At 46.7% G+C, this 25,378-nt stretch overlaps 1 protein-coding gene across 1 annotated transcript; it reads left to right on the forward strand.

Annotated features, from left to right (window-relative positions):
• The first annotated feature begins 310 nt into the window (after positions 1-310).
• nptxrb (neuronal pentraxin receptor b) lies at positions 311-16,999 on the forward strand. Its single transcript, XM_072464038.1, has 5 exons — positions 311-976; positions 1,610-1,922; positions 5,468-5,709; positions 7,797-7,976; positions 16,580-16,999. Exons 1-5 carry the CDS (start codon positions 311-313, stop codon positions 16,817-16,819), a joined length of 1,641 nt encoding a protein of 546 aa, XP_072320139.1. The 3' UTR covers positions 16,820-16,999.
• The last annotated feature ends 8,379 nt before the right edge of the window (positions 17,000-25,378 follow it).

Below are 25,378 nucleotides of genomic sequence, written 5' to 3' on the forward strand. Positions count from 1 at the left end.
TCCACATTACAGATGGTGCTGAGAGTCACAGGAGGTCCAGGCTCCACTGACACGAGCAGCACTTTAGAAGCAGAAGAGTGATGATTCAGAGGCTCTGTGTGATCACAAATATGTCTTCAGTCTATAGTCATGTGCTACTCATAGGTCTGAGAACCTTGACTTTTTTCCACGGGCGCTTTGGCAGAAGCCGCCTTCTATGCGCATGCGCACGGGCTCCCCAATGTCTCCATGGAAACTATTGAGCGGAGCCTGGCACCGCGCGGTCTCCTCCTCCTGCATCTCAGAGTCAGAGCATCACTGAGCCACAGACATGAAGCTCGTGCTGGTGCTCGCGGGCGCGGGCAGCCTCGCCTTCCTCGGCGCCGTCATTTGCATCGTCGCCAGCGTTTATCCGCGGAAACACATCCAGCCAGTCGGGCTTAACGGCACGTCCTCGGAGGACCTGCTGCGGCCCCTGGAGCCCGAGGCCGTGGCTCAGGCGGGGCCGCTGGGGGCCCTCCACGGAGGCTCCTCGTATGACGGAGGCAATGCGCTGGGCGGCCTGGACCTGCCCAGCCTGAATGAGCTGGGGCAGAACCCCGCCTTGACTTTCAGCCGCTTGGTCTGCACTCCGCTGCCGCTCGGAGCCTGCGGCGGCCGGGTCCAGGCCGACGAGCCTGCGCCTGGAGCAGAGGAGGACTGGAGCCGTCTGCGCGCCACCGCGGACGAGCTGCAGCAGGTGCTTCTCCAGCAGAACCAGCAGATCCTCATGGACCAGAAGACCATCCGGGAGCTCACGGGGAAACTGAGCGAGTGTGAGAGCGGCCTGGAGGAGCTGCCTGCGCCCGAGCGCAGCGTCGACGTGTGGAGCGGGAACCGCCGCATTATGGCCGGGGATGAGGTCGGCTCCACGGCCGCACAGCTGCAAACGGCGCGGGCTGTGGAGGAGCTGGCCCGGGCCATCATGGACCTGAAGGACCGCATCGAGAAACTGGAGGTAAGTTCGTTATGGCCCCGTGTGTGGAAGGCCTGAGATGCTCCTGTGACGTGAACCTCAGAACCACTCGTGCAGTGGCGGAGCTACACATTCTTTGATGGGGTGGCAAAAAATCTGGGGGGTCAAATTTGAGTCAAACACATGAAATATCTTGGATTCTGGCGAATTGTTGTCAGTTCTTTTGATAGAATTTTGAAACTGTATGAGCAGAACAAACAGGACCACAAGGGTTTTGTTTTGTTTTAAAAAAACACCCTTTATAAGGAGGTCCCGCCCGGCGGGTTCCCCGTTCCCTGAGTTCCCAGTCTTGATTCGCAGATTGAGAATGAGTGTCTAAAGTCCAGATGATACCACTGAATCTTTTTCTTTATAAGGCTATAACAAAATGTGGAAAAGGGGAATACTTTCTGGATGCTCTGTAGGCCAATGAAAGGCTTCTTCCACAAGAGTGATGACAATAAAGCAGGCCTAAAACAGGTTTGGATTCTATCACCACTGATTCTTCCATATTTTATTTTGTTAACCTTTATTTAACCAGGTTAATAAACCAATGAGGTTGAACTGTATGTTTCAGTGGTGATGGCCGTATACTCCCCCTGTGTGTCTGCTATTGTTCTGCTGTGTTTTCTGCAGGCGGAGATCGGACCTCCTGCTCTGAACCGCTCTGACTCCTCTTCTGGGGCCACTCCCAGGGGAAGAGCCTCCACTTCACCTCCGGCTGCTGCGAGCTCCCCAGGGCCCCACAGACCCACACACCCAGCCAAACCTTCATCTAAGGGCTCCGCTGTTCGACCAAAGGGCCCATGGAGAGTGGAGGACCTGGAGGGTGAGCTGGAGAGGAAGATCAAAATGCTGGAGAAAGAGCGGCAGGCGATGAGGCTGGAGACACAGGGACCACAGGACAAAATGAGCTCTGGACGGGACAATGTGAGCCCACTACAGCACGGTCAGTCCCAGAGTCTCTTACAGTCTGGCTCCTCCTGAGAGTCTGGAACCAGGTCAACATAACATTTCTCCTTCATGTCAAACTAAGGTGCTTATTCGTACCACTTCTTTTAACACTTAAATGTCAACGTGCCGTCCTGCTTATTCCTTTTTGTCCAGCATCTGGTTAAAGAGAACTATTAAACAACATCTATCGAAGATAACATATAAAAAGAGAGCCATTTATTTTCAATCAAATGAACCATTCTGTTCATAGTTTCTATGTGTTCCTCATTTATCCAAAAGTATGCTTAGCCAAACAAAGCCAACAAGATGTTTATCGACGCACAGCACTTGCTTTAAGACACAAAATATTATATTTTCAGAGCATAACGCATCAACCAAACCAAAAAATGCTGAGGAGAAACCAGAAGTAATTTCTTGTTGACTTTAGCTTTAGCCATGTCTCACACACACAAGGAGGAGCCAAAACCTCGGATACATAATGTTGGGAGTGGCCACTGGGTGTCGCTGTGGGCTCATGAGCAAATGTATATTTAGGGGGAAACTTTGGTACAAGGACGGACAAACACATAGCTTGTTAAGAGAAACCAATGGTAATTTTGGATGTAATTGTTGATATGAAATGAAGCACTGCTTGGAAAGGTTTTAATACTTACTGTAAAATGACTGCGCTCAGCCTTATGATTCAAAGGTCATTAATACAAATAAACTCAGATGAGATTTAGGTTTCATTATTAAGAAAAGGCAAGGAAAGTTTATTTGTTGAGCACAATTTGTACACAAGGCAGTGACTGGAACCTATCCCGGTGACTTTGGGCCTTAGGCGGGGTACACCCTGGACAGGGGCCAGCTCGTCACCGGGTTAACACAGACAAACCTTCACTCTCACATTCATTCACAAGGGCCAAATTAGGGTTGCTAATTTGAGCGTGTGTTTGGACGCTGGGAGAAGCCAGAGAACCCACGGTAACACGGGAAGAACATGCAGACTCCACCCAGAGAGATCATGTGACGTTGGTCTGGCCCGCGAATCAAAACCACAATCTCCTTTTTGTGCAACAGGAATTTATTAAATTAAGATCACCCAACAAATAAAGACATAAAGGCACTGCTAAACAAAAAAATGTTTAGCCTGGATTTGAACATTGCTAGAGTAGAGGCCTGTCTCACATCTTCAGGAAGAAGTTTCCCCATGTTTAGTCCTGACTCTGGGCACCAGCAGGAGGCCGGTCAGTTGTGATGCGGGTATTTCCAGTGAACTTGCTGAGAAGTGAATTGAATTGGAACAGGACTTGTGACGTAGAGGAAGACGTTTCACAAGTCCACAAGCACAAGTCTGCACAAGTACGTAGATTGAAAAATGGCCACAGTTACCAATTTCAACATAGTACTTTCTGACAGCCTTAAGACTGAGGCCTCACCCGTGTCAGTGTTCAGGCGGATGTCATTTGTCACCTTGACAACAGCAGTTTTAGTGTGATGAGGTCGAAAACCTGACTGAAAAACATCAAATGAGTTGTTTATTAAGAGGAAATGTGTGACTGTTGTAAACAACCTTTTCAAGGACTTTGTCCCAAAATGGCAGATTAGAGATGGGCCGGTAATGACTCAGTCCTGCAGCATCAAGACTGCTCTTCTTTAGGAGAGGCTTTATGACCGCAGTTTTCAAAGACATTGGGAATGTTCCAGATTGAAGCGACATGTTAACTCTGTGAGTGATGCTAACAAACTGTTCAGCACAGACTTTAGAAATCTGGAGGCTCATACATGGAGGCAGCTTGTAGATGAACTCAGACTGGTGATGATCTCATGGACAGTTTTGTCAGTTACAGGTGCAAAGTGAGTTAGCTCTAAGTGTCTTGGTGGTTTTAGGGTAATTTTTTGCAATGTGGAATTTATAGCATTTTTAATGCCCTGAACTTTGTCATTAAAGAATAATGTAAACTCATTACACTTGGATGTGGAAATGAGTTCTCACGACAGCTGAGCTGGAGGGTTTGTTCATCTGTTACTGTGGCAACAGGACACGCCAGTTGTTACAGCAGCTTCCAATAATTTCAGAGAAATATCTTTCCCTAGTTCTACATAAAATGTTCAACATTCTCTGTAAATCTCTTTTTGAACATGGAGCTTTTATTTTAGACAAAGAGTGGACAGCATACATTAACCTTATCAGGAGATGCCTTGTACCAGTTTGTATCTCAAGAGCTAATTTCCACCTGTCTTCCCTGGGCAGGCTGATGTTAAGTCCCACTGAAAGGAGGAGCCTATTGTACATGTTTTTAGTGGTAGGGAAACCTATGCAGACATGGGGAGAACATGCAAACTCCACACAGAAAGGCCCCGCACCACCTGGGAATTGATCCCAGGACATTCTGCTGTGAAGGGTGTGCACGGGGCGCTAACCGCCGTTAGCGCTCTTGCCTCCCAAGAAGGAGACCATGAGTTCGATTCCCGGACCAGACCAACATCACATGATCTCTCTGGGTGCAGTCTGCATGTCCTCCCCGTGTTACCGTGGGTTCGCTCCAGGTTCTCTGGCTCCATCTGGTTTGTCCAATGTAAATGCTATGTCCATAAATAATAAATAATAAATAAATAAACAAATAAATAAATAAATAAACAAATAAATAAATAAATAAATAAATAAAAAGCGAGAGTCGCTTTTGACTTGCGCCATTTCCGTTCGGCCCTGCGGCACTCCCTTTTCTGTGCCCTGACCGAATCATCATTTCTCCACGGCGCCTTCTGCTTATTTTTAACCATTTTAGCCTTTATAGGGGCGATGGTGTCCAGAACATTCAAAACACTAGATGTAACAGAGTTCAACAAGTCATTTACATTAGAACATGAGACATTTTCAAAGTTTATCATTTCCATAAACAGTGCACCTGTGCCATCACTTATGTGTCTCCTCTGAACAACTGCAGGACCAGCCTCTGAACAGCTGCAGGAACAGCCGGTGGTTTGGGAGAAACAGACAGGTCAAAGAAGACACAGAAATGATCGACCAGCATTGACATTTGAAATATTTACCCCCTTTGTGATTAACAGATCCAGAGTGTGCCCTCTGCTGTGGGTGGGGCCACTCTGCTGTGGGTGGGGCCTCTCACGTGCTGCGAAAAACTGAAGGTTTCAAGGACAGCATCAAGCTCTTTAGCGTTTCTGTCACAAATATTATCAACATGAACATTGAAATCACCTGTAATGACCAAACCATCAAAGTCTGTGCATACGACTGAAAGTATCTTAGTAAAATCATCAATAAAACGTTGTCAGTGCTGGAGAGGCTTGTATAAAACAATGAAGAGAATGGACGGAGACTGTTTTAGCTCCATTTTAAAGGATACATACTCAAATGATGAGTAAAAAAAAAGAAAAAAAAACTGTGGGTGATTATTTCATCTTGTTGTTTTCTCATGTTCCAGATTCAAGTTGAGTGGACTAGATTCTATTATAACTATATTTCCTGTGTTTTTGTCAAGCCATGTTGTCAAGAAAACAGTTTTGGGTCCCTGAGTTACACTTTGTTTTCTTGTCCAGGTGTGGGTGAGCCTTCTTTCCCTGAGGGGTTTGTGCTCTCCTTCCCCATGCGCACCAACTACATGTATGGCGTGGTTCGGCGAGAGGTGACGGAGATGTACGCCTTCACAGCCTGCCTGTGGCTCCATACCACAGAGGGGGGCATCGGGACTCCCTTCTCCTACTCTGTCCCTGGACAGCCCAATGAGTTGGTGCTCCTGCAGGGGCTGCACAACCCTGTGGAGCTGCTCATCAATAACAAGGTGAAGGCTGCAAGAACTTCATTAGGTCTGAAGTAGGACTATACTTTACACCCTGTTAGGTGTAGCATTACTTCAGCTTTAATTAGCCTCAGTTAAAAGTCCTGGTTTTGTCTTGGTCTGGTCTAGGTCTTGGTTTGTCCAATTTTAACATTAAAGTGGGTTCTGGAAAGACATTTCTATAGATAGAGATTTAAATCACATATCAAGCTCTTTGTACAGCTACTTTTGGACGATCCATTGAATTCAAAAGACAACATTTTGCTTCTAAAATGGTCAAGATTATCATGTTGAAGTTCGTATGGTTATATACTGACCTGAATAATCACGATAATCGACTAACCGAATAATTTCAATTCAATTTATTTTTGTAACGCTCAAAATCACAACAGCAGTTGTCTCTGAGGGCGAAAAATATGGAAATATGGATTAAACCATGTCCATAGGGACGAGGGGCGACGTCCCAGGGTCCCCTGTCCTTGGACCCTCCTTCTCGGCCAGGAAAAACTACAACATATATAAATTTGACATGGTGTTAAAAACGTGACCCATTTTTAGAAAAACAGGGTTCTGTTTTATGTTGTTGTTCAAAAGGTATGAACCTAAAATCAGTCCATACAAGACGCCCAGGAACAAAATGGAGCTACTACAGCGTTGATAGCACCCAAACTCAAATACATAAGAGTATAAAAAACGTCAGTGGCACCTGTGCAAGAGGACAAAAACCACTGTTAACTTCATTACATCGACTGAACAAACAACACTTAATCAAACAGATATGTCCTTACCGAGATAGTTCAGCAATACTCCTGTGACCAAAACAAAATGAGCGCAAAAGCATTTCCTGTTCACGCGCACATAAGGCAAACAGCACCGTTGTGTGACCAAAACTGGTATTGCAACAACCCATTCATGAAAACAAATACAAAAGGCTTTTCATCTGGTTACATAACTCTTATATATGTGATTATCTTTTACAATCTGGTGAAAAACTTGTATACCTTTTGTTATGCAGACCTTGAATCTCAAGTTGTATTTTGTGCCCATTCTCATGACATTTCAAAGATATTTAGGGTTTCAAAACTCCAATTTATTTGGCGGGAAAAAAATAAATAATAATCTTCCCTATTTAATTTTTTTCTAAAACGATAGAAGTCAGTATGTTGTGACTTTGTCAGATTGTTCTGTATTACGAACACAACATATTTTAGTCCATGTCAAACACATTGCCTTTTATGAATTTCTAAAAATAGAATTTGAATTGGGCGTTCAAGATAATGATTTCTGTCTCATTATAACTTTGCAGGAGGTGCTAAATATAGAACTGTCATTCTGTAATTATTTACAGGTCATCAAAATACCCTGGATCCTTCAAAATCAATTTTTCCCCCCTAAATGGCATTATGACCACACCCTGAGACTTGATATGTCCTGATGCTTCTGCCTCAGTCTGGTGACCATTGGATCAAAAATGGTTAAAGAAAGAGTGTTAGATTTTGGAATCTGCCTATTTAGATTTAAAATGGCGGTGTTCACATTGACGTTCTGCTCAAGGTCACATACACACAACAGATGTACCAAATTGAATTGGATTACCAAAACAATTAAAAGAAAACTTTTCATTAACTTTTTTGAGGCGTGGCCATGCAAATGTGGGTGGAAGTAGGGTGTGGTCTACATTTAATTTAGTTCAAAATCACATAAAGGGGGTGTGTACCACATTTCATTTGTTTGTATTTGTATTATTTCGATCTCCATTGGCTGTGAAAGCGCCGCTATACTTCATGTTTACAACAAACCAGACCGAGCTGGAAAATTCAAACTTGAATAGTTTTCATCTCAGTTTGATCAGGAATAGCTCTCCTTCCGACCTGGTTTTACCCAGGTAATGTGAAGTACACGTTTAGTCTCGATTCACCAGTTTCAGTAGATGCCATTATGAGGACTATTGACCGCTCAAAATATTTGGATGATAAATTGATGATAGAATAGAAAAAAATCATATTTCTTTTTTGATTAGTTTTGTATTGTGATATAATTGAAATTGTTTTTTCACTATAAAGAAAAGTGGAGCCTTGTTGTGTGTGCAGGTGGCCCAGCTGCCCTTAGACCTGCCCAGGGGCCAGTGGCAGCACGTGTGTGTGAGCTGGACACTGCGAGACGGGGTGTGGAAGGCCTACCAGGGGGGGCGGCTGAAGGGCCGTGGGGAGGGGCTTGCTGCGTGGCACCCAATCAAGCCTGGAGGAGTGCTCATCCTGGGCCAGGAGCAGGTCAGTGTGGACCTGGTGGACTGTAGAGGCACAAAATGTCACTACAATTAATTGTATTTATAAATCACATCATTTATAAGACTTCTCAAACTGGTACTTATGCTAATTCATCATTAGCCTATTTCAAACTCCCCTTTTAGTAAGAACATTATAAAAATACACAAAAAGCATGGTGCCCCTGTATGACAGAGAATAAGGGCCATTTAAATGTTAAAAATATGCAGGCCATACAAAGTATAGTTAGATATAGTATAGTAGCATTTCAACATCTTAAACGAATAAAGTCATCGTACTACAAGAATAAACCTGTAATATAATGAGAATAAAGTCATCGTACTACAAGAATAAACCTGTAATGTAATGAGAATAAAGTCATCGTACTACAAGAATAAACCAGTAATATAATGAGAATAAAGTCATCGTACTACAAGAATAAACCTGTAATATAATGAGAATAAAGTCATCGTACTACAAGAATAAACCAGTAATATAATGAGAATAAATTCATCGTACTACAAGAATAAACCTGTAATATAATGAGAATAAATTCATCGTACTACAAGAATAAACCTGTAATATAATGAGAATAAATTCATCGTACTACAATAATAAACCTGTAATATAATGAGAATAAAGTCATCGTACTACAAGAATAAACCTGTAATATAATGAGAATAAATTCATCGTACTACAAGAATAAACCTGTAATATAATGAGAATAAAGTCATCGTACTACAAGAATAAACCTGTAATATAATGAGAATAAATTCATCGTACTACAAGAATAAACCAGTAATATAATGAGAATAAAGTCATCGTACTACAAGAATAAACCTGTAATTTAATGAGAATAAATTCATCGTACTACAAGAATAAACCTGTAATATAATGAGAATAAAGTCATCGTACTACAAGAATAAACCTGTAATATAATGAGAATAAATTCATCGTACTACAAGAATAAACCAGTAATATAATGAGAATAAAGTCATCGTACTACAAGAATAAACCTGTAATATAATGAGAATAAATTCATCGTACTACAATAATAAACCTGTAATATAATGAGAATAAAGTCATCGTACTACAAGAATAAACCTGTTATATAATGAGAATAAAGTCATCGTACTACAAGAATAAACCTGTAATATAATGAGAATAAATTCATCGTACTACAAGAATAAACCAGTAATATAATGAGAATAAAGTCATCGTACTACAAGAATAAACCTGTAATATAATGAGAATAAATTCATCGTACTACAAGAATAAACCTGTAATATAATGAGAATAAAGTCATCGTACTACAAGAATAAACCTGTAATATAATGAGAATAAATTCATCGTACTACAAGAATGAACCTGTAATATAATGAGAATAAAGTCATCGTACTACAAGAATAAACCAGTAATATAATGAGAATAAATTCATCGTACTACAAGAATAAACCTGTAATATAATGAGAATAAAGTCATCGTACTACAATAATAAACCTGTAATATAATGAGAATAAAGTCATCGTACTACAAGAATAAACCTGTAATATAATGAGAATAAATTCATCGTACTACAAGAATAAACCTGTAATATAATGAGAATAAAGTCATCGTACTACAAGAATAAACCAGTAATATAATGAGAATAAATTCATCGTACTACAAGAATAAACCTGTAATATAATGAGAATAAAGTCATCGTACTACAATAATAAACCTGTAATATAATGAGAATAAAGTCATCGTACTACAAGAATAAACCTGTAATATAATGAGAATAAATTCATCGTACTACAAGAATAAACCTGTAATATAATGAGAATAAAGTCATCGTACTACAATAATAAACCTGTAATATAATGAGAATAAAGTCATCGTACTACAAGAATAAACCTGTAATATAATGAGAATAAAGTCATCGTACTACAAGAATAAACCTGTAATATAATGAGAATAAATTCATCGTACTACAAGAATGAACCTGTAATATAATGAGAATAAAGTCATCGTACTACAAGAATAAACCTGTAATATAATGAGAATAAAGTCATCGTACTACAAGAATAAACCTGTAATATAATGAGAATAAATTCATCGTACTACAAGAATAAACCAGTAATATAATGAGAATAAAGTCATCGTACTACAAGAATAAACCTGTAATATAATGAGAATAAATTCATCGTACTACAAGAATAAACCTGTAATATAATGAGAATAAAGTCATCGTACTACAAGAATAAACCTGTAATATAATGAGAATAAATTCATCGTACTACAAGAATGAACCTGTAATATAATGAGAATAAAGTCATCGTACTACAAGAATAAACCTGTAATATAATGAGAATAAAGTCATCGTACTACAAGAATAAACCAGTAATATAATGAGAATAAATTCATCGTACTACAAGAATAAACCTGTAATATAATGAGAATAAAGTCATCGTACTACAATAATAAACCTGTAATATAATGAGAATAAAGTCATCGTACTACAAGAATGAACCTGTAATATAATGAGAATAAATTCATCGTACTACAAGAATAAACCTGTAATATAATGAGAATAAATTCATCGTACTACAAGAATAAACCTGTAATATAATGAGAATAAAGTCATCGTACTACAAGAATAAACCTGTAATATAATGAGAATAAATTCATCGTACTACAAGAATGAACCTGTAATATAATGAGAATAAAGTCATCGTACTACAAGAATAAACTTGTAATATAATGAGAATAAAGTTGCCGTCAAAATAAACACGTCATTTGACTAAATATAAAGTCAACATGCAAATGTAAAGGGACCGACGTCAAAGAGACAAAGATGAGCAAATCACTTTAGCTGCTGCAGAAGAATGGGCTTGGATGAGTTCAAAAGTTATAATGCTGACGTTTCTAATAACGTGCCACGTGTGAGCTCATTATATCTATCACCAGGTCACTGCAGTTACACACACACAAACTGTTAGCTCAAGTACACCCTCCATAGTGAGTGCGGAGTGCACCTGGGAAAGGCCCATCGAGCTCTGCATCGAGCTCAGCATCGAGCAATGCAACGAGCTGGCTTTGGTGATGTTACCGAGCAATCAAGCCCGCAGACAGGAGGAGGAGCCCGCAGACAGGAGGAGGAGCCCTCAGACAGGAGGAGGAGCCCGCAGACAGGAGGAGGAGCCCGCAGACAGGAGGAGGAGCCCTCAGACAGGAGGAGGAGCCCGCAGACAGGAGGAGGAGCCCGCAGACAGGAGGAGGAGCCCTCAGACAGGAGGAGGAGCCCGCAGACAGGAGGAGGAGCCCTCAGACAGGAGGAGGAGCCCGCAGACAGGAGGAGGAGCCCTCAGACAGGAGGAGGAGCCCGCAGACAGGAGGAGTAGCCCGCAGACAGGAGGAGGAGCCCTCAGACAGGAGGAGGAGCCCGCAGACAGGAGGAGGAGCCCTCAGACAGGAGGAGGAGCCCGCAGACAGGAGGAGGAGCCCTCAGACAGGAGGAGGAGCCCGCAGACAGGAGGAGTAGCCCGCAGACAGGAGGAGGAGCCCTCAGACAGGAGGAGGAGCCCGCAGACAGGAGGAGGAGCCCTCAGACAGGAGGAGGTGCCCTCAGACAGGAGGAGGAGCCCTCAGACAGGAGGAGGAGCCCTCAGACAGGAGGAGGAGCCCGCAGACAGAATGAGGAGCCGCAGACAGGAAGAGGAGGAGACCTCAGACAGGAGGAGGAGCCCTCAGACAGGAGGAGGAGTCCTCAGACAGGAGGAGGAGCCCTCAGACAGGAGGAGTCCTCAGACAGGAGGAGGAGTCCTCAGACAGGAGGAGGAGCCCTCAGACAGGAGGAGTCCTCAGACAGGAGGAGGAGCCCTCAGACAGGAGGAGGAGTCCTCAGACAGGAGGAGGAGCCCTCAGACAGGAGGAGGAGTCCTCAGACAGGAGGAGGAGCCCGCAGACAGGAGGAGGAGCCCGCAGACAGAATGAGGGGCCGCAGACAGGAAGAGGAGGAGCCCTCAGACAGGAGGAGGAGTCCTCAGACAGGAGGAGGAGCCCTCAGACAGGAGGAGGAGTCCTCAGACAGGAGGAGGAGCCCGCAGACAGGAGGAGGAGCCCGCAGACAGGAAGAGGAGGAGCCCGCAGACAGGAGGAGGAGCCCGCAGACAGGAGGAGGAGCCCGCAGACAGGAAGAGGAGGAGCCCGCAGACAGGAGGAGGAGCCCGCAGACAGGAAGAGGAGGAGCCCGCAGACAGGAGGAGGAGCCCGCAGACAGGAGGAGGAGCCCGCAGACAGGAGGAGAAGCCCGCAGACAAACCCACAGCCTGACACACCCACAGCCTGACACACCCACACAAAAAGCTCATATGAACAGTGACTTTGTATAAAGTTTAGAAGGTGAAGAGGCAGAAGTCAAGGGAGCAGATTATTGGTGAAAATGGTCCGAGACTCCCTCGCCTTCTGTGGCCAGTGTCCAGGACCTGAGCCACGTGCAGGACATTAAACAGAAGGACATGGAGACACTGCACGGGGGAAGTGATTGTCTGTGATGTCTAAAAGAACCACATTATAAAGGTCGAAATCTATTGTGGGCTTTTGTATTCACTTTAACCCATCCAAGTCAAGTACCATCTGCGTCCTGGCCGTGGTGCTGAAAGTGAAACGCTTATCGGACACTTGAAATGTTGACTTTATTCTCATAATACTTTGAGTTTATTCTTGTAAATGAAGAACAAAAGCGGAAAATATTAAAATTAAATGAAGTTATAGATACAAATAAAAGAGCCCTTCATGTGAGAGCATTGAACTGTCAATACACATCATATAAACCAAATGCTTTGAGGCACTCTGAACTCAAACCACAGAATATCATCACAAAATGTGAACGTTTAAGCCTCCCGTGTTTAGTCAGTGACTCCTCTAGACTCCTGTTCCACTTTCCCAAAACTACAATTAAAGAGGGTCTGAACACTGTACTGTCGTACAGTGAAATCAGCGCCTACATGTGGTGTACAAGGCCCTCTCCCGGATTGATCAATACTGACGCGAGCGCACGGCGTGTACCAGCCGTACGCCACTGTCCAGAGGTGGTGTGTGGAGTATAGAAACTTTACACCAAACATTGTGACTAGCTAATAATTAGTCTGAACTGAAGTGTAATGTGAAACCATCTGAAAGTGTCAACACTGTAGCCTGTTCAGGTCCAACTGTTTGTTGGACGTGAACTGAACTGAGGGCGTGGTCTGGTGCATTTTTTGAATGGCCAGAATCGTAACTAATAAACTTATAGATTGAGGATGAGTTTTAGATATTTTCCTCAAGCATAAATGACCAGCATTAACCTGTGTGGGTTTAAAATGTGAGGAGGGAGCAGTGCAGATGATACACGGCTGCACAGAGCGCTGCGCTGTGGACACTAGTGATGCGCGGCCGGGTTTTGACCCACAGGCCGGGTTGGCCCAGGACAAGAAATTCCTATTTCATTGCAGGCAGGTTGGGGCGGGGTATAAAATGCTGACCGCGTCTCGTACGTCCAGGCTCTGCCTGTATGAAATACATTTAAAATGGTCACATTTATATAGTGCTTTTCTACCGTCGAGGCACTCAAAGCGCTTTACATCAAGGAACCAGTCACACATTCACACACACAATCACACACCAGTGTTCACAGACACTGGGGGCGAGTTGGGTTAAGTGTCTTGCCCAAGGACACAACGGCAGTATTCACATGAGGCAGCTGCAATCGCACCGTCAACCTGCAGGCCAGTGGATCTGACTGAACTGACCACAGTTCTCACGCCCTCCGGACCACCAGCATCCCACCGAGCACTCCACTCCGGTCAAACAAGCCCATCTTCAATTCAATTCAATTTATTTTTGTAACGCCCAAAATCACAACAGTTGCTTCTGAGGGCGAAAGTGAAAAACTGATGAAACCATGTCCATATGGACGAGGGACGACGTCCCAGAGTCCCCTGTCCTTAGACCCGCCTTCTGTCCTTGGACCCTCCTTCTGTCCTTAGACCCTCCTTCTGTCCTTAGACCCTCCTTAGACCCTCCTTCTGTCCTTAGACCCTCCTTCTGTCCTTAAATCCTCCTTAGACCCTCCTTCTGTCCTTAGACCCTCCTTAGACCCTCCTTCTGTCCTTAGACCCTCCTTCTGTCCTTAGACCCTCCTTCTGTCCTTGGACCCTCCTTCTGTCCTTGGGCCCTCCTTCTGTCCTTGGACCCTCCTTCTGTCCTTAGACCCTCCTTCTGTCCTTGGACCCTCCTTCTGTCCTTAGACCTTCCTTGGACCCTCCTTCTGTCCTTAGACCCTCCTTCTGTCCTTGGACCCTCCTTCTGTCCTTTGACCCTCCTTCTGTCCTTAGACCCTCCTTCTGTCCTTGGACCCTCCTTCTGTCCTTAGACCCTCCCTCTGCCCTTAGACCCTCCTTCTGTCCTTGGACCCTCCTTCTGTCCTTAAACCCTCCTTCTGTCCTTAGACCCTCCTTTTGTCCTTAGACCCTCCTTCTGTCCTTGGACCCTCCTTCTGTCCTTAGACCCTCCTTCTGTCCTTAGACCCTCCTTCTGTCCTTAGACCCTCCTTCTCAGCCAGGAAAAACTACAAAAAACCTCCTTGGGAAAAAGTATAAACCTGGAGGAGTTCCAGATGAAGGAGAGATCTGACTCTCACAGACGGACGCGAGGGAGACAGTGGAGCTGGAGCCACTCAAGAGGAGAACCAGTTCTTCAGGAGGAGAACCAGTTCTTCAGGAGGAGAACCAGTTCTTCAGGAGGAGAACCAGTTCTTCAGGAGAAGAACCAGTTCTTCAAGAGGAGAACCAGTTCTTCAGGAGGAGAACCAGTTCTTCAGGAGGAGAACCAGTTCATCAGGAGGAGAACCATTTCTTCAGGAGAAGAACCAGTTCATCAGGAGGAGAACCAGTTCATCAGGAGGAGAACCAGTTCTTCAGGAGGAGAACCCGTTCTTCAGTAGGAGAACCAGTTCCTCAGGAGGAGAACCAGCTCTTCAGGAGGAGAACCAGCTTTTGAGGAGGAGAACCAGCTCTTCCAGGCAGATGAAGAACCGTTCATATGGAGTAGAGACAGTTTCTCCAGAGAGCCGAGGAGCATCTGGGTCCACAGGTCCTCGATGTGCCTGTTCCACTCCCGACGAGGAAGTGGGAAAAGAAAAAGAAAAGGCAATGAACAGACACAAGTGAAATGAAATATGAAATATTGTTTGAAAGCATAAGTAGTCAGAAGCAGAGGATAGTGCTCAAGCTGCCATACTTCCCCCAGCACAGTTGCTCCTAGGGCAGCATAGCTGAAACTGAAATTTCAAAGAGAAACGTTTTAAGTCTGGTAAAAAATGTAATTATGGAAGTCTGAATACAACATAAAATATGTGTTTCCATCAGGTCCCCCAGGTAACGCCCCTGGAAGTCTAACGTGGCCCCTAAACATCACAGGCTTCACAGACTTGTGTCAAGACCTTTGGACTCATGTTTTGTGAAACTTTAGACAGAAACAGTGGCCTTTGCTCATTTGCTGAAATTGCATCAGAAATATGTAACACGTGTCCACGCTTTGATGCAAGTCTGACATCCTCCCATCTCTGTTTCTGACTCTTGTGTCTGCTGAATATGTCTCTTCAAACTCCTATCTAAGAGCGCACAAGTTGAAGGGCCAGGGGCCACTTCTGTCACCACCCCAGGCTATTAAACAAATGCACGCGTTCAATAAACTGTTGTGCATCACTGGCTCCTATAGTCTTCTCTGTCACCAATGTGGGCTTTTTTTTTAACTGATAAGCTCAAATCAGAGGGAAAATCATTTGAACTTAGAAAAAGTATCATAAACCATGTGTGTCTTTTAATATATATCATGTTCCATGTGCATTTGGTGGTTTGTTTGAAGTTAGAGTATAAGATGGTACATCACCTCTGGACTCACCGTGCACTCAAATCAACATCGATAGATCCCGAAGTGCCTTGGTTTAGTTGTACGCCACATAACGCCAGGGGTGTCCAAACTATGGCCCGACAGGGGCCAAATACGGCCCTTAGACCATTTTTTGTTGGCCCTTTGGCTTCCTGCTAAACAACAAAAAAATTTACTTTTTACTGTAAAATTGGAAAACATCTGCTATAATAACCTAATTAACACACATTTACAGACCTAATATTCGTTTTTATTGTATCTCTAAAAGCACTAAATCATCTAATTCATGCATTACAATATTTAATACAAAAATGAACCATGCCGCCCAAAATCACACAGCAGGGCTTTCCAAAATTGTTGGTTTTACCTGCAGAAAGTTACAAAATCAAACAATGGTTAATATTAGAGAAGCTGATTTACGGCATTGACAATATTGAGTCCATTTACCTTCTGGAGGCACATGTCACATGTCACATGTCACATGTCACATCCTTCACAACAGATGTGAGCTTTCACACAAGGTTCAGCTCATGAATGTATCCTCAAAACTGTTAGATAGAGACTTGTAGACAAATATATTCAAATATGTCATATGTATTATTTGTGATGGAGCATAAAAGAAAAATAAGGAGGAATTGAACCCACAACTGCCCTCAGCCTCCAAAGGGTTAAAGTGTGAATGCTTTGCTGCTGTGCAGGACACTGTGGGAGGGCGCTTCGAAGCGTCCCAGGCCCTGGTGGGGGAGCTGTCCCAGTTTAACCTGTGGGACCGTGTGCTGAAGCCTGCTGAGGTGTCCGCTCTGGCTGACTGTAGCTCCTCCGCTCTGGGGAACATCGCACCCTGGACAGACCTGGACGTGGACGTGTACGGGGGGGCTACCAAAGAGTCCACCGAGCCCTGCAATGGGGCCTACAAGACCCCCAATCCAAACCAGTGAGGGGCCGACCAACCAGGCCCTGTCTATGTACTTGTGTTGTGTTTTGTACTGGAAGGTTTCAGGTGACAGCGTTCTATAAACCTGTAATGTTTAACAAGACGAAACAATGAAACGTTATAATATTGTCAACGTGCCGTTTTTGTGGTGTGGTTGGACACATATAGAGCTCATTCACGTGACACAAGCGCCCCAGGCTTGTTTCGCCATATTGTCCGTCAGCTGATTTACCACAACAAGCCCCTTCAATACTGCGTCTGCTTCAATTTACAACAACACACGGCTCAAAGAGGCCCAAACCCTCATCCATGATATCGCACGCTTTACAATAATCACAATGGTGAAGGTTTGTGTGGCAGTTGGTGCAGCAACAGGGAAGATAAACGGAGGGAAGTTCTATCGAAAACCGAGAAACCCGGAAAGAAGAGCGCGATGGACAGCTGCAATAAAACATTCAAACTGGGAACCAAACGATCAGACTGTGTAGTCGTCATTTTATATCTGTTAAGTTACTATTTGTAGTTGAATTGAACTTGTCACTCACTGGCGCGGCGGAGGGAGCTTACAGCTGTTCAGCCCTGTGCAGGTGACTGAACCCCGGGCGTGCAGGTGAGTGAACCCCGGGCGTGCAGGTGAGTGAACCCCCGGGCGTGCAGGTGAGTGAACCCCGGGCGTGCAGGTGAGTGAACCCCGGGCGTGCAGGTGACTGAACCCCGGGCGTGCAGGCTCACCACTGCTGCCTGCGCTGGAGCTCCAGATATATAAGTCTAGTGTGTTCCACTCTTTGTTCAACATTGGGACTTGTGACCCATGGGACCAGTGGGATTGAATCGTAAATGTCCAGGTACGAGATCTGAGGAAGAGTCAATGATTTAAGCATCAAATATGGATCTGAGTTGATCGATCGCAGCTTTTCTAAATATTGACCTTTGTGTAGCTCATCCATGGAGTTTGTAGAATCTGAAAGCTCTGGGGCTTCTGACAGTACGGGGCCCCTGACAGTATGGGGCCCCTGACAGTACGGGGCCTCTGACAGAACGGGGCCCCTGACAGTACGGGGCCCCTGACAGTATGAGCTCTATAGAAGAATGATAAACCTATAGTGGATGTTGATATTTCTTGAAAATATCATACACTGAAAACAGGAGTTCTGGCTCTTGCCTTGTCTCGAGTTCTATTAATTTCACATGCTCCAGAAACACTGCCCATTCAGAACTGGACACAGGAGGTCAGAGGCACAGAAGAGGTCAGAGGCACAGAAGAGGTCAGAGGCACAGAAGAGGTCAGAGGCAGAGAAGAGGTCAGAGGCACAGAAGAGGTCAGAGGCACAGAAGAGGTCAGAGGCACAGAAGAGGTCAGAGGCAGAGAAGAGGTCAGAGGCACAGAAGAGGTCAGAGGCACAGAAGAGGTCAGAGGCACAGAAGAGGTCAGAGGCACAGAAGAGGTCAGAGAAACAGAAGAGGTCAGAGGCACAGAAGAGGTCAGAGGCAGAGAAGAGGTCAGAGGCACAGAAGAGGTCAGAGGCACAGAAGAGGTCAGAGGCATAGAAGAGGTCAGAGGCACAGAAGAGATCAGAGGCACAGAAAAGGTCAGAGGCAGAGAAGAGGTCAGAGGCACAGAAGAGGTCAAGAGGTCAGAGGCAGAGAAGAGGTCAGAGGCAGAGAAGAGGTCAGAGGCAGAGAAGAGGTCAGAGGCAGAGAAGAGGTCAGAGGCACAGAAGAGGTCAGAGGCACAGAAGAGGTCAGAGGCAGAGAAGAGGTCAGAGGCACAGAAGAGGTCAGAGGCACAGAAGAGGTCAGAGGCACAGAAGAGGTCAGAGGCACAGAGAAGAGGTCAGAGGCAGAAAAGAGGTCAGAGGCAGAGAAGAGGTCAGAGGTCAGAGGCACAGAAGAGGTCAGAGGCAGAGAAGAGGTCAGAGGCACAGAAGAGGTCAGAGGCAGAGAAGAGGTCAGAGGCACAGAAGAGGTCAGAGGCAGAGAAGAGGTCAGAGGCACAGAAGAGGTCAGAGGCAGAGAAGAGGTCAGAGGCAGAGAAGAGGTCAGAGGCAGAGAAGAGGTCAGAGGCAGAGAAGAGGTTAGAGGCACAGAAGAGGTCAGAGGCACAGAAGAGGTCAGAGGCAGAGAAGAGGTCAGAGGCAGAGAAGAGGTCAGAGGCACAGAAGAGGTCAGAGGCACAGAAGAGGTCAGAGGCACAGAAGAGGTCAGAGGCAGAGAAGAGGTCAGAGGCACAGAAGAGGTCAGAGGCAGAGAAGAGGTCAGAGGCACAGAAGAGGTCAGAGGCAGAGAAGAGGTCAGAGGCAGAGAAGAGGTCAGAGGCACAGAAGAGGTCAGAAGCACAGAAGAGGTCAAAGGCACCGAAGAGGTCAGAGGCACAGAAGAGGTCAGAGGCACAGAAGAGGTCAGAGGCAGAGAAGAGGTCAGAGGCAGAGAAGAGGTCAGAGGCACGGAAGAGGTCAGAGGCAGAGAAGAGGTCAGAGGCACAGAAGAGGTCAGAGGCAGAGAAGAGGTCAGAGGCACAGAAGAGGTCAGAGGCAGAGAAGAGGTCAGAGGCACAGAAGAGGTGAGAGGCACAGAAGAGGTCAGAGGCAGAGAAGAGGTCAGAGGCACAGAAAAGGTCATAGGCAGAGAAGAGGTCAGAGGCACAGAAGAGGTCAAGAGGTCAGAGGCAGAGAAGAGGTCAGAGGCAGAGAAGAGGTCAGAGGCAGAGAAGAGGTCAGAGGCACAGAAGAGGTCAGAAGCACAGAAGAGGTCAGAGGCACCGAAGATGTCAGAGGCACAGAAGAGGTCAGAGGCACCGAAGAGGTCAGAGGCACAGAAGAGGTCAGAGGCACTGAGGACGTCAGAGGCACAGAAGAGGTCAGAGGCACCGAAGAGGTCAGAGACACCGAAGAGGTCAGAGGCACAGAAGAGGTCAGAGGCACAGAAGAGGTCAGAGGCACAGAAGAGGTCAGAGGCACAGAAGAGGTCAGAGGCACAGAAAAGGTCAGAGGCAGAGAAGAGGTCAGAGGCACAGAAAAGGTCAGAGGCAGAGAAGAGGTCAGAGGCACAGAAGAGGTCAGAGGCACAGAAGATGTCAGAGGCACAGAAGAGGTCAGAGGCAGAGAAGAGGTCAGAGGCACAGAAGAGGTCAGAGGCACCGAAGAGGTCAGAGGCACAGAAGAGGTCAGAGGCACAGAAGAGGTCAGAGGCACAGAAGAGGTCAGAGGCAGAGAAGAGGTCAGAGGCACAGAAGAGGTCAGAGGCACAGAAGAGGTCAGAGGCAGAGAAGAGGTCAGCGGCACAGAAGAGGTCAGAGGCAGAGAAGAGGTCAGAGGCAGAGAAGAGGTCAGAGGCACAGAAGAGGTCAGAGGCACAGAAGAGGTCAGAGGCACAGAAGAGGTCAGAGGCAGAGAAGAGGTCAGAGGCAGAGAAGAGGTCAGAGGCAGAGAAGAGGTTAGAGGCACAGAAGAGGTCAGAGGCACAGAAGAGGTCAGAGGCACAGAAGAGGTCAGAGGCAGAGAAGAGGTCAGAGGCAGAGAAGAGGTCAGAGGCACAGAAGAGGTCAGAGGCACAGAAGAGGTCAGAGGCACAGAAGAGGTCAGAGGCACAGAAGAGGTCAGAGGCAGAGAAGAGGTCAGAGGCACAGAAGAGGTCAGAGGCAGAGAAGAGGTCAGAGGCAGAGAAGAGGTCAGAGGCACAGAAGAGGTCAGAGGCACAGAGAAGAGGTCAGAGGCACAGAAGAGGTCAGAAGCACAGAAGAGGTCAAAGGCACCGAAGAGGTCAGAGGCACAGAAGAGGTCAGAGGCACAGAAGAGGTCAGAGGCAGAGAAGAGGTCAGAGGCAGAGAAGAGGTCAGAGGCACGGAAGAGGTCAGAGGCAGAGAAGAGGTCAGAGGCACAGAAGAGGTCAGAGGCAGAGAAGAGGTCAGAGGCACAGAAGAGGTCAGAGGCAGAGAAGAGGTCAGAGGCACAGAAGAGGTGAGAGGCACAGAAGAGGTCAGAGGCAGAGAAGAGGTCAGAGGCACAGAAAAGGTCATAGGCAGAGAAGAGGTCAGAGGCACAGAAGAGGTCAAGAGGTCAGAGGCAGAGAAGAGGTCAGAGGCAGAGAAGAGGTCAGAGGCAGAGAAGAGGTCAGAGGCACAGAAGAGGTCAGAAGCACAGAAGAGGTCAGAGGCACCGAAGAGGTCAGAGGCACAGAAGAGGTCAGAGGCACCGAAGAGGTCAGAGGCACAGAAGAGGTCAGAGGCACTGAGGAGGTCAGAGGCACAGAAGAGGTCAGAGGCACCGAAGAGGTCAGAGACACCGAAGAGGTCAGAGGCACAGAAGAGGTCAGAGGCACAGAAGAGGTCAGAGGCACCGAAGAGGTCAGAGGCACAGAAGAGGTCAGAGGCACAGAAAAGGTCAGAGGCAGAGAAGAGGTCAGAGGCACAGAAAAGGTCAGAGGCAGAGAAGAGGTCAGAGGCACAGAAGAGGTCAGAGGCACAGAAGATGTCAGAGGCACAGAAGAGGTCAGAGGCAGAGAAGAGGTCAGAGGCACAGAAGAGGTCAGAGGCACCGAAGAGGTCAGAGGCACAGAAGAGGTCAGAGGCAGAGAAGAGGTCAGAGGCACAGAAGAGGTCAGAGGCACAGAAGAGGTCAGAGGCAGAGAAGAGGTCAGCGGCACAGAAGAGGTCAGAGGCAGAGAAGAGGTCAGAGGCAGAGAAGAGGTCAGAGGCACAGAAGAGGTCAGAGGCACAGAAGAGGTCAGAGGCAGAGAAGAGGTCAGAGGCAGAGAAGAGGTCAGAGGCACAGAAGAGGTCAGAGGCACAGAAGAGGTCAGAGGCAGAGAAGAGGTCAGAGGCACAGAAGAGGTCAGAGGCACAGAAGAGGTCAGAGGCAGAGAAGAGGTCAGAGGCACAGAAGAGGTCAGAGGCACGGAAGAGGTCAGAGGCAGAGAAGAGGTCAGAGGCACAGAAGAGGTCAGAGGCAGAGAAGAGGTCAGAGGCACAGAAGAGGTCAGAGGCAGAGAAGAGGTCAGAGGCACAGAAGAGGTCAGAGGCAGAGAAGAGGTCAGAGGCACAGAAGAGGTCAGAGGCAGAGAAGAGGTCAGAGGCACAGAAGAGGTCAGAGGCAGAGAAGAGGTCAGAGGCACAGAAGAGGTCAGAAGCACAGAAGAGGTCAAAGTCACCGAAGAGGTCAGAGGCACAGAAGAGGTCAGAGGCACCGAAGAGGTCAAGAGGTCAGAGAAGAGGTCAGAGGCACAGAAAAGGTCAGAGGCAGAGAAGAGGTCAGAGGCACAGAAGAGGTCAAGAGGTCAGAGGCAGAGAAGAGTTCAGAGGCAGAGAAGAGGTCAGAGGCACAGAAGAGGTCAGAGGCACAGAAGAGGTCAGAGGCACCGAAGAGGTCAGAGGCACAGAAGAGGTCAGAGGCACAGAAAAGGTCAGAGGCAGAGAAGAGGTCAGAGGCACAGAAGAGGTCAGAGGCACAGAAGAGGCTTGAACACTGCTTCATCATGTGTGGACACGTTTGACACCCGCTTCATCATGTGTGGACACGTTTGACACCCGCTTCATCATGTGTGGACACGTTTGACACCCGCTTCATCATGTGTGGACCCGTTTGACACCCGCTTCATCATGTGTGGACCCGTTTGACACCCGCTTCATCATGTGTGGACACGTTTGACACCCGCTTCATCATGTGTGGACACGTTTGACACCCGCTTCATCATGTGTGGACACGTTTGACACCCGCTTCATCATGTGTGGACACGTTTGACACCCGCTTCATCATGTGTGGACACGTTTGACACCCGCTTCATCATGTGTGGACACGTTTGACACCCGCTTCATCATGTGTGGACCCGTTTGACACCCGCTTCATCATGTGTGGACATGTTTGACACCCGCTTCATCATGTGTGGACACGTTTTACACCCGCTTCATCATGTGTGGACACGTTTGACACCCGCTTCATCATGTGTGGACCCGTTTGACACCCGCTTCATCATGTGTGGACATGTTTGACACCCGCTTCATCATGTGTGGACACGTTTTACACCCGCTTCATCATGTGTGGACACGTTTGACACCCGCTTCATCATGTGTGGACACGTTTGACACCCGCTTCATCATGTGTGGACACGTTTGACACCCGCTTCATCATGTGTGGACAAGTTTTACACCCGCTTCATCATGTGTGGACCTGTTTGACACCCGCTTCATCATGTGTGGACACGTTTGACACCCGCTTCATCATGTGTGGACACGTTTGACACCCGCTTCATCATGTGTGGACACGTTTTACACCCGCTTCATCATGTGTGGACGCGTTTTACACCCGCTTCATCATGTGTGGACCCGTTTGACACCCGCTTCATCATGTGTGGACATGTTTGACACCCGCTTCATCATGTGTGGACACGTTTTACACCCGCTTCATCATGTGTGGACACGTTTGACACCCGCTTCATCATGTGTGGACACGTTTGACACCCGCTTCATCATGTGTGGACACGTTTGACACCCGCTTCATCATGTGTGGACAAGTTTTACACCCGCTTCATCATGTGTGGACCTGTTTGACACCCGCTTCATCATGTGTGGACACGTTTGACACCCGCTTCATCATGTGTGGACACGTTTTACACCCGCTTCATCATGTGTGGACGCGTTTTACACCCGCTTCATCATGTGTGGACCCGTTTGACACCCGCTTCATCATGTGTGGACACAAAGACAATAAAGTACATCCTGTCAAGTAACAACGTGCAGCTCATTGATTCCTCTCCATTCACTTCTCTTGAACCTAAATTGCACACGACGGCTGCTCAGCTCTTTTTACAGATGAGTTAGAAAAACAATGACCAGTTTATTACAGTGACGACTTAAGTCAAGTAATAAAAACTTGTAGTAAATTAAACAAGTAGTGAACAGTAGGAAAGTGTGAAAATGATTATCCATTGAAGGTAATTTATTAACCCAGACATACACATTTACAGCTCGAGTTTTACAGAGGCTCTGCAGCCACTCGGCCGCGCGTGAGCAGGTTCATGCACAGCGGTGCAGGCTCTGAGCAGGTTCATGCACAGCGGTGCAGGCTCTGAGCAGGTTCATGCTCAGCCGTGCAGGCTCTGAGCAGGTTCATGCTCAGCCGTGCAGGCTCTGAGCAGGTTCATGCTCAGCCGTGCAGGCTCTGAGCAGGTTCATGCACAGCCGTGCAGGCTCTGAGCAGGGTCATGCACAGCCGTGCAGGCTCTGAGCAGGTTCATGCACAGCGGTGCAGGCTCTGAGCAGGTTCATGCTCAGCCGTGCAGGCTCTGAGCAGGTTCATGCTCAGCCGTGCAGGCTCTGAGCAGGTTCATGCTCAGCCGTGCAGGCTCTGAGCAGGTTCATGCTCAGCCGTGCAGGCTCTGAGCAGGTTCATGCTCAGCCGTGCAGGCTCTGACATTTTCTCTTGAGTTTTGAAACAGGAGTTGGAAGAGTTTATCGTCCAGTAGTTTAAAAGTTGCATCACAACAACACATTTTTGGTGTCATGTATTTCTTGAGCACAGAGCACATAACACACACACACACACACACACAGAGTGCACATCACACACACACACACACACACACAGCGCACATAACACACACACACACACAGTGCACATCACACACACACACACAGCGCACATAACACACACACACACAGAGTGCACATCACACACACACACACACAGTGCACATAACACACACACAGCGCACATAACACACACACACACACACAGTGCATATCACACACACACACACACAGTGCACATAACACACACACAGTGCACATAACACACACACACACACACACACACAGTGCACATCACATACACCCGTCGCACATAACACACATGTACAAACAAAAACACACAACACACACACGTCGCACATACCACACGTGCACGCACACACATCGTTCATAACACACATGCACACACACAAACACACAGCACACACAAGTCGCACATAACACACATGTACACACAAAAACACACAGCACACAAACGTCGCACATAACACACGTGTACACACAAAAACACACAGCACACACACGTCGCACATAACACACAGGTACACACAAAAACACACAGCACACACACGTCACACATAACACACATGCACACACACAAACACACAGCACACACAACACACACACGTCGCACATAACACACATGCACACACAAACACACAGCACACACAAGTCGCACATAACACACATGTACACACAAAAACACACAGCACACAAACGTCGCACATAACACACGTGTACACACAAAAACACACAGCACACACACGTCGCACATAACACACAGGTACACACAAAAACACACAGCACACACACGTCACACATAACACACATGCACACACACAAACACACAGCACACACAACACACACACGTCGCACATACCACACGTGCACGCACACACATCGTTCATAACACACATGCACACACAAACACACAGCACACACAAGTCGCACATAACACACCTGTACAAACACAAACACACAGCACACACAACACACACACGTCGCACATAACACACGTGCACACACACAAACACACAGCACACA

This window comes from Eucyclogobius newberryi, unplaced genomic scaffold, assembly GCF_026437365.1.
Source record: "Eucyclogobius newberryi isolate DKJ021-1_F unplaced genomic scaffold, fEucNew1.0.hap1 SCAF_4, whole genome shotgun sequence".
In the NCBI taxonomy this organism is placed as follows: Eukaryota; Metazoa; Chordata; class Actinopteri; order Gobiiformes; family Gobiidae; genus Eucyclogobius; species Eucyclogobius newberryi.